Here is a 10,694-nt window from a genome sequence, read left to right as displayed (position 1 = left end):
TCCTAACTACTGTGTTTGCTTCTTGCGAGAAATTGAGTCAGTGAAGTCTTTCATTGCAAACACATCACATAAAGAAGAAGGTTAGTGCAGGTAGTTCTATAAGTGAATTAAGGGTTTCGTATTGAGTTTCATTTCTAACTTACGAAGTATGTAATGTGTGAATCGCATATATTTTACTGGAAATTTCAGTTTGGTAAGCTTTTGTACAAATGTCATCATGTATTAAATCATATAGAACATTGAGGATGCCAAAGTATTTTATTGCCAATATTAAATTCCTTACAATGCTTCACGAAATAAGATGTAATCTAAAGAACAAGGTCGAATAGTCCATGATGTTGAGCGATGTCGCTGTAGATGTTATTATCATGTAGGAATGTCTTAAGCAATTTTGGCCTGAAAATAAAAAAATAGTATTTTAAAAAGTCATAGATATAATTAAACAGTTCTACATTTACTTGAAACCTTGGAAGTGGCATTACAAGTAACGTATTAGCAACATTAAGTATATAATAAACGTATATACTATACTGGAAGGACAAGATGAAGCATGTATCAGCACACAAAAATCCGACGGGAACAACAACCTATATAGCTTCAAAACCAAAAATCGCACATATTTTGTTCTGTCTCCGTTGAGCACTATTTTAATGGGAGAAACTACATTTAATCGAAACAGATTTAAGTAATCTGTGTCTCTCTCTTGTAATTAATTTCCTATTTGCTCCTACTTATTTGTTGTAAAGCAATTCCATAAAGCGACTACCGTTTCAAGATTTTACTTTGTCGGCCATACAGTATTATATTGTCATAAGGAATGAGCTACATGTGGGATGCATTTATTGTAAACTTTTCAACGGCTATACGGAAAGGGGTTTTCATCAAGAAGGTTGGTGAAACAAACATAGGTTTAATCAGAAATATATTCTAACAGCAAACAATGCTACAACAGCACTCTTATGTTATGGAATGCGCATGGAATTTCCAAATTCTGAATATGGTACGGAAATTAGAAAATATGTAAACGGAAATCCAAAGGATGGGTCTAGATAAAATGAGGGTCTATGAAGTGACACGGAAGGAAAACAAGAATATCTGGTAAGACGAATATAGAGTAATATCAACAGCCGAAAGTGACGTAATGTGATCGTTAACAGGAAGATAAAGCAATATTGTGAAAAGTTGAGTCATGGAATAATTCTGATCAGAATCCACAACGAACCAATGACAACTATAACAGTTCAATTCCATGCCCAAATCTCAAGTAAAAGATATTGTCGTCTGTAAGCACTGTAAACGTTCACTGCACATTTTTTACATCTTCGGAAATGCCATTTTCGACTTAGTTATCATGATTTGCAGTGGGATCTCGGCCCGAAACTAGTCATTGAATGAAACCAAAGTAAAAATTTGCGACTTGGGATGGTTTTCCCTTCTATTAAAAAATAAAGTCTAAACCAAGTATATGAGGGTACAGAACGTACAATGCAGTAATTAAATGGAGATGAGAATCTAATTCCAGCTCTGTATTGGTGGAAGATACAGAGGACAGGAGGCAATCGGCTTCATAGTAGGAATGAGACAAGAGAAACGCTAATAGACTTCTGCATCAGCCAGTAATAGCAAATACGCTGTTGGAAATCCACAAGGAAGTATGCTTGGAAAAGTCCAGAGATACAACAAACTTCCAAGATCAGACAGAGGGACTCTAGGGAAAAGAAAGACACTCGATCACAATCTAGAAACAATGAAGAGTGAAGCTTATGAAAATTGTCGGGAAGAACCAAATTGGAATGAATTGGGATATTGAACTACTTAGGACTGATGAGGTTCAAAAAATTGGCTCTGAGCACTATGCGACTTAACTTCTGAGGTCTTCAGTCCCCTAAAACTTAGATATACTTGAACCTAACTAACCTATGGACAACACACACATCCATGCCCGACGCAGGATTCTAACCTGCGAGCTTAGCGGTCGCGCGGTTCCAGACTGTAGCGCCTAGAACCCTCGGCCACTCCGGCCGGCTGATGAGGTTCGTTTGGTTCTCCAAGGCTAAAGGTACTGCGATAATAAATGCCAGACAGACAATTCAGTTGACGAAGAATGGACATCTCTAAAAAGAGAAGTTATAGAATACGGATAGATATACATTGACGGAAAGAAATAGCAACATCAGTTGTGCGACATAAATAAAAGTGGGTGGGCGTATTTATACATCTGAAAGATTATCTCTATTCAGATATCGTACCAGTCTCATAAGAGTGACACTAGTAGGGCTACTGTGAGGATGGAAATCAGCTCCTCTTTAAATACACGCTGTAGCGGTCGTGGGCGTTAGTTATCTTGAGACTGGATGTGGTGAGTCGGTGTTAGTAGACAACGCTTTAAGGCGACAACATCTCACAGAGATCGAACGATGGCGTGTAATAGAGCTACAAAAAGCTGCATGTTCCTTCTGCGTTATTGCAGAGAGGCTTGACAGAAAGTAGCCACGGTACCTGATTGCTGGCAGTGGCAGTCACAAGAAACTACGGTCGCAAAACACGGTCGAGGGCAGAGTGGAGGCCTGTTGTGTTTCATATTGAAAGTTTGTTCTACCACTGTGCAAGTGATGGTCGTGTGTTAGTTAGAAGGAGGCCAGTTGAGGGCCTGAAACCAGACTGTCTGCTTGCTAGACACACTGGACCTACGCCCTTTCTTGGGTGCGATTCCGTATGACAGAAGAAACACTCTTGTGTCATCCCAAGCACGCAGACTCTGTACATCAATGTTGTGACTCAACTTATTGTGCTGCCGTTTACGAGAGCATTCCAGGGGGTGTTTTCCAACGGCATATGTCCCGCCCATGTATCACTACTGTAACCGAACACGCTCTACAGAGTGTCGTACACTATTGGCCATTAAAATTGCTACACCACGAAGATGACGTGCTACAGACGCGAAATTTAACCGACAGGAAGAAGATGCTGTCATATGCAAACGATTAGCTTTTCAGAGCATTCACACAAGGTTCGCACCGGTGACTGCACATACAACGTGCTAACGTGAGGAAAGTTTCCAACCGATTTCTCACACTGAAACAGCAGTTGACCGGCGTTGTCTGGTGAAACGTTGTTGTGATGCCTCGTGTAAGGAGGAGAAATGCGTACCATCACGTTTCCGACTTTGATAAAGATCGGATTGTAGCCTATCGCGATGCGGTTTAACGTATCGTGACATAGCTGCTCTCGTTGGTCGAGATCCAATGACTGTTAGCACAATATAGAATCGGTGGGTTCAGGAAGGTAATACGGTACGCCGTGCTGGATCCCAACGGCCTCGTATCACTAGCAGTCGCGATGACAGGCATCTTATCCGCATGGCTGTAACGGATAGTGCATCCACGTCTCGATCCCTGAGTCAACAGATGGGGACGTTTGCATGACAACAACCATCTGCACGAACAATTCGACGACGTTTTCAGCAGCATGGACTATCACCTCGGAGATCATGGCTGCGGTTACCCTTGACGCCGCATCGCAGACGGAGCGCCTGCAATGGTGTACTCAGCGGCGAACCTGGGTGCACGGATGGCAAAATGTCATTTTTTCGGACGAATCCAGGTTCTGTTTACAGGATCATGATGGTCGCATCCGTGTTTGGCGACATCGCGGTGAACGCACATTGGAAGCGTGTATTCGTCATCGCCATACTGGCGTATCACCCGGCGTGATGGTATGGGGTGCCATTGGTTACACGTCTCGATCACCTCTCGTTCGCATTGACGGCTCTTTGAACAGTGGACGCTACGTTTAAGATGTGTTACGATCCGTGGCTCTACCCTTCATTCGATTTCTGCGAAAATCTACATTTCAGCAGGATAATGCACGACCGCATGTTGCAGGTCCTGCACGGGTCTTTCTGGATACAGAAAATGTTCGAATGCTGCCCTGGCCAGCACATTCTCCAGATCTCTCACCAATTGAAAACGTCTGGTTAATGGTGGCCGAGCAACTGGCTCGTCACAATACGGCAGTAACTACTCTTGATGAACTGTGGTATCGTGTTGAACCTACATGGGCAGCTGTACCTGTACCCGCCATCCAAGCTCTGTTTGACTCAATGCCCAGGCGAATCAAGGCCGTTATTACGGCCAGACGTGGTTGTTCTGTGTACTGATTTCTCAGGATCTATGCATCCAAATTGCGTGAAAATGTAATCCAATGTCAGTTCTAGTGTAATATATTTGTCCAATGAATGCCCGATTATCATCTGCATTTCGTCTTGGTGTAGAAATTTTAATGGCCAGTAGTGTATGTTGCCTTGGTCTCATCCATCACCAGATCTGTCTCCAATCGAGCTCATAGGGAACATCATCGGACGATAACTACAGCGTCGTCCACAGCCAGCTGTAACTGTCCCTGTATTAATCTAAAAAGTGCAACAGTCATGGAACTCCACCACCAGTACAACACAATGCATGCACAGTTGCATACTCACATTCTGGCAGGTTATTAACGTACCAACGTTTAACACTTGCAGTGGCTTATCTTGCATATTAACCTACGTTCTTGCGATGTTATTATTTACATACGTTACATGGAACAGGTATTTCCGAAATTTCGATACACTACATTAATTATTTTTGGGTGTTACAAATTTTTCCGTCAGTGTATTTGCAGGGAAGGTAACTGTGCTGTAATCTTGGGTTATCAGAAGAAACCTGTTGATCGACGAAAGAAGAAAGTGCAAATATAGTTCGGGAAAATACAAGAATAATGCACTACAAATCACTTAGAAATGAAATAAATTAGAAGTGCGGGGAAGCCCAGGCAAAGTGTCAGCAAGAAAAAATAAGAAGAAATCGAAAAATTAATCGTTGTCGGGAGTCCAGATTCAGCATACATAAAAGTCAAAATAGTATTCAATGAAATTAAAAGCAATGACGTCAACATTAAGGGTGCAATACGAATTCCGCTGTTAAAGGCAGAGAGTGAGCGAACAGGTGGAAAGAGTACCCTGAAGACCTCTTCGACAGGGAGAAACTCTCTATGACGAGGTAGAAGAATAATTGAGAGAATATATGGTGGAAAAATGTGTTATAGTATGAAAAGGGTGTTACAGTATCAGAGAGTATTTGACAAAAACTTTGGAACAACTGCGATCAAATAATGCGGAAGGCAAGGATTACATTCCCCCATACACAGGATTTGTTGACGAATAAAAAGAATTAGACATTGTAAAATGGTGCTAGATGTTCAGAATTCTGAGGAAAATAGATGTAAGCTAAACGGACAAATGGGTAATACACAATACGAACAAGAACCAAGAGGAAAATGTAAGAATGGTACACCAAAACCGAAATTCTCGCATCAGAGAGCGTATAAGAAATGGATGCAGTCATTTACCTCGAATGTTAAGTGTATATCTCAAAGAAGCGATGACGGAAAAGTAAGAAAGGTTCAGGGGTACACATAAAATTCATGGTGAAAAGATATCCACTGGTATCCAATTATGTCACTGCTGTCCTCTTTGAAAATAAAGTAGAAGTACAGGACCTGCTAAAAGGAATGGACAATCTAATGAGAACACGCTATGGACTGAGAGTAAATCGAAGAAAGACGAAAGTCATGGGAAATGTCAACAATGACAACAGCGAAAACCTAACATCAGAACTGGGGGCCTCGAAGGAGACGAAGTGAAGAGATTCAGTTATCTCGGAAGCAAAATAACACTTCATGAACAAAGCAAAGAGGACATTAAAACCAGAATATCACAGGGAAATACGGAATTCCTGGCTAAAAAATTCTTTTACTATCAAATATCGGCCTTAATTCGAAGCAGAAATTTAAAATTGGTCGGACTGATCAGATAAGAAACGAGGAAATTCTCCGTGGAATTAGTGAGGAGAGGAACTTTGTGGACTTGTGGAAAACATTGACAAGAAGGAGGGACAGGATGACAGAAAATGTTGCAAGACATTAGGGAATAACGTCCAAGATACTAGAGGGAGCTCTGCAAGGGAAGACAGAGACTGGAATGCTACTCTCAAATGAAAAGGTTGGCGTAGGAGAGGAATTCGTTGCGGGCTCATTAAACTAGTCAGAACGATAATGGATAAAAAGGTCATATGTGCTTTGTTTCTGTAAAACACAGTAAACAGAGCTCTAGTAAAGGGGCTATAAAATTTCTTGCAATGAAATTATTTGTGAAACAAATCAATTTCGTTCTTGCTGCAAGTCTTAGAAAGAACTCATCCAATACTTCTAAACTCCGTCACGTATAAGGTCCTTCATAGTTTCATCGAAACGTAGCTCAGAGAATATGTATACTATAAACTAAGTCCCACTTCTTGCAAACTACCTTAATTACTTACTGTTTCCGAAATACTTGGTTGACGTACGAATTTGGGTCTAGAAATGTGTTTGACGTTTAGTTTTCAAAATGCTTCTTGTCAAAGAAATAACATCTTCCAGAAGCAGTACTGAGGTCTCTGTTTGCTTACAACATATGTGCTTGCAAGAATTGTTGAACTTACTCCTGTGTGGATGGCAACCACTCCGTCATCAGCCGACGTGAGGATCTCGATGTAGGCCGTACCGTCACCATTGACGGTGATGGTGGAGCCGGTGCAGCTGTTTCCGTTCACATTACCAGATATGACGTCACAGTATTTACCACCTGGCAGACCAGTCTGTCAGAAAAAAGGTATGTATTACAGTCTATGGCATGGTTTTGGCATGTGAAAAAAAGCGAGTAATGCCGGAGACCAACCTTGAGAGTCTGCTTCAGGTCGGAGTTAGCTTCGTTGTTAATGGCAATGAACCCGGTGTTTCCTCGAGAGAAAGCTATCTGGTATCCGCCGTTGTCCCACCAGTTCGCCATTGCAGTCACTGCGAACATTTTTGGGAAATCTTATATTCATGGGATAAACTTGGTACTTCTTCTTACTTTGCATATAAAAAATGTAAACAATCATACTCTTTACCATGCGACAAGGATGCGTATAGACAAGCTACACAGCACGTGCAATGAAATATTTAACAATTGTTAACAAAAACCTAACGGCTTCAAAAACGAAGAGGTGAAGTTACCTCTTGGAAGGACAAACCAGATCAAATTACTACATGATAACATCTGAAAACGTGCAGCACACTATAGCAGTTAGTTACTGCGGTCGTATTCAATATGAAAGGTAATGTTATCTACAAAGATTTCGAAGATGGGCAAGAATGTAGGCTGCTTGTTACGTAATAATGGCCGGCCGGAGGGACCGCTACGATCGCAGGTTCGAATCCTGCCTGGGGCATGGATGTTTGTGATTTCCTTAGGTTAGTTAGGTTTAAGTAGATCTAAGTTCTAGGCGACTGATGACCTCAGAAGTTAAGTCGCATAGTGCTCAGAGCCATTTGAACATAATAATGAACTCATGATATTCGGCACTCAGATACACGATTTTCGCATACTGTGAAGTATTACCTCTTAATCTCAGACAGAAAGACGTTAATGAACCGTAGAGAGAAAGTAATCTCTTATTATCCACTTTGTGAAATGGTTCAAACGGCTCTGAGCACTATGGGACTTAACATCTGAGATCATCAGTCCCCTAGAACTTAGAACTACTTAAACCTAACTAATCTAAGGACGTCACACACATCCATGCCCGAGGCAGGATTCGAACCAGCGACCGTAGGGGTCGTGCGGTTCCAAACCGAAGCGCCTAGAACCGCTCGGCCACAGCGGCAGGTCCACTTTGTGACTTACGCATCGTAATACAAATATAAAATTAGCCCATAGATTAAAAGAAAATTCACATGCATAATAATTCACTCTACAACCAAATACATATATTTTTATTGCAGTAGTTAAAATTATATGGGCGCCGTGAAATGAACCGTAGAATTTGGTTCACCATGCAAAGTCATTGTGTTCATATTCAGCGACTGCGACAGTGTCTCATATTGAATAATTTACCGTAGATTTTGCTGCCGGTATTCCGCAGAGGCACTTTAAGGAAGTTGTCCTTGTATGTATAACTTCTACTTCTACTTCACCCTCTACCTTTCTACTGCTCTTTCTCACTGTAAAAACAGTACTATAGGTTCTCCTGCACACACACACACAAAGACACACACACACACACACACACACACACACACACACACACAAGCACACACGCGCGGAGCTTGTGTGCTTTCACTGTGGATAGCAAATGCCATCAGCGAATCTTATCACTGATAACCTTTCATTTCGGAACATAATCGCACTTCCGAATTTTTATTTTATTATCGTCATTACTGCTTCTACGTGTAAGCTGAACAATTTAGGAAAAAGGCTACAACCACGTCTTACGCCCTTTTTAATCCGAGAACTTCTCTCTTAACCTTCGATTCTTCCGTCTTGGTTCTTGTACATATCTCCTATTCGCCTTCCTGTCCAGCTTATCCCTATTTTCCTGACCCTCCCAGATAGCCGGACCCAGATAGCCGGACGCAGTAACGTGCCTCTTCCGGAACGAGGGGAGGTGAACATGACCTGCACCGAATCCGTCTCGCGGATTAACGACGATGGGTGGTGAGCCAGCTAGCCTGATTGTGATTTTTAAATGTTCCCCACGTACCCTTCGGTAAATACCGGTGTGCTACTGACGTCCCGCCTCAGATACACTATATGGAAATATGTGGCAAATGTTTCCATAGTTGCACATCAGATTTACTCTAGACGCTGGCAGTTGAGATACACAGATTCCGTCCTGGGTTGGTGGGGGAGGGGGGAGGGAGGGGGATTAATAATGTACCGACGGTCACAGATGTTAAGCCCCATTAAACCCATAATTATCATCACCTATTTTTCTTAGTATTTCAAACTTCCAGCTCCCTTATTAATTTGTCGAATGCTTCCGCAACCCGGCAATATTATGAAAATGTATTAATTTTTCTTAAGTAATTTTTCCGTTATGAGACGAAACGTCAGAACCTCATCTTTGAAGTCTTTAGCTTCCCTAAAATCCAATTAATAGTCTGCTAACAAATCCTCAATTTTATTTTCCAATCATCTGTGCAATATATTCGTTACTAGCTTGGATGCATGAAAAGTTAAGCTGTTTGGACGATTGTTCTCACATTCAGCTTTATCTAAGCTTGTTTTCTTCGGGATTGTGAGGGTGATGTTCATAAGCGGGTCCGACAGCGTGTCAGCCGTCTCAGATTTTCTACACTAATATGAATAATTGTTTTGTTAACTCATCTATTACTAACGCGAGGAATTCCTTTGGGATATTATCTGTCATGTTTGATTTCAGGTTTCCTATGTTCTGTCAAACTGTAACTTTAATAGTAGTTGTTCCATGTTTTCCATTGTGACATCAATTACTTCTTCTATAACATCACCAAAACAAATAATCTCTGGACTTGCCAAATTATCTCTGCTCTTTAAGTGAAATGGCGTACTGAGTAGTCGCATACAAATGACAATTTGATATGAAGGATTGTCTGACCACGCCTGAAAGAAAGAACTCAGTTTCCCATTTCTGACGTCGCTTTGGTCCACGTGACATTGTTTGAATACCCGTTAAGCACTTTTACCAGTTCCAGATACAAATGAAAAAGCCGTACACAGGGGTTTTTATTGTAGTCTTTAGCCCGAAGTCTGGTTTTGCCTCTCACCGCCCTAGTCCTTCCTGTGCTCATTCCTTTCCAGTTCGACATAGCTATTGCAGTCTACCACTGTCATATGAATCTGATTATTTTATTCAAGCCTTGGTCTGTGATTACAATGTTTACCTCCTACACGTAACTTCATTTCCAAACTCACGAATGCTTGATACTTCAGAGTGTGACCTATCAACGATCATCTCTTTTAATTTAGTTTAGCCATAAAGTTATTTTTTTCACTTTTCGATTCAGTACTTCGCCATCAAATACTTGATACATCCACCTAATTTTTAGCATTCTTCATTCAGCTGTAACGCCATGTTCCAGTCGCTTCATTTCTACTCTTGCATGTATTATTTATCTTCCATATTACACAACCGTATGAGGTTACTTGCGAGGCAAATACCTCCAGAAAGAACTCGTTATATTTAAATCTATATTCTACGTCAACAAATTTTCAGAATTTCTTTTGTTGCTTTTCCCAGTCTGCATTATATCATCTTTCCTTCCACCATCGACAGTTACTCATACTTTTCTCCGTTTGGACGTTTTGTTGCCAGGGAACCAGCATCATTAACAATATTTCATGAAGCGTTAATTAACGAATCTGTCAACAACTGCAGTACGTATGTTTTGCGACTAGTTTCGAATTAGCTATTTCATTTTCAAGCCTGGCCTACTGAGGCTGCACTGAAAGTGCTTGATCTTAACAACAAACATCAGAATGTCCAGAGATGCTTTATAAAATTTTAGCATACTGACTTTCACAATCCACATGTGCCTCTTGATTTGATTTTGACTTGCAAAGATTCTACTTCGTCTCTCTGAACTTTAACTCACGTTCCAAATTGCTCCTTGGTTTCCTTCACTGTTTGCTCAATGAACAGATCCAGCAACTTCAAGGCGAGTCTACAAACCTATCTTACTGCCTTTCAACTACCTCTTCTCTTTTTTCAGTCAATAATTATAACTTTTGTCTCATCTCTGTGCAAGTTTCCGATAGTTTATCACTCCATTTATTTCATCCCTCTTACCTTCAGAATTTCAAAGAGTTAATGCAA

At 41.0% G+C, this 10,694-nt stretch overlaps 1 protein-coding gene across 1 annotated transcript in view; it reads right to left on the bottom strand.

The window, feature by feature from the left end:
• Positions 1-298: 298 nt before the first annotated feature.
• The window catches only part of LOC126162295 (alpha-amylase 2-like), a 45,376-nt gene continuing 34,980 nt past the window's right edge, over positions 299-10,694 (bottom strand). The window contains exons 9-11 of the mRNA XM_049918714.1: positions 6,755-6,873; positions 6,519-6,674; positions 299-396 (exon numbers count right to left, since the gene is read on the bottom strand). Of these exons, the coding sequence (XP_049774671.1) occupies positions 382-396; positions 6,519-6,674; positions 6,755-6,873 (290 nt within the window). The 3' untranslated portion in view covers positions 299-381. The remainder of the gene's footprint in view (positions 397-6,518; positions 6,675-6,754; positions 6,874-10,694) is intronic.

The sequence above is a fragment of the Schistocerca cancellata genome, chromosome 2 (assembly GCF_023864275.1).
Source record: "Schistocerca cancellata isolate TAMUIC-IGC-003103 chromosome 2, iqSchCanc2.1, whole genome shotgun sequence".
Lineage (NCBI taxonomy): Eukaryota > Metazoa > Arthropoda > Insecta > Orthoptera > Acrididae > Schistocerca > Schistocerca cancellata.
This window is presented reverse-complemented; position numbering and strand designations above follow the sequence as displayed.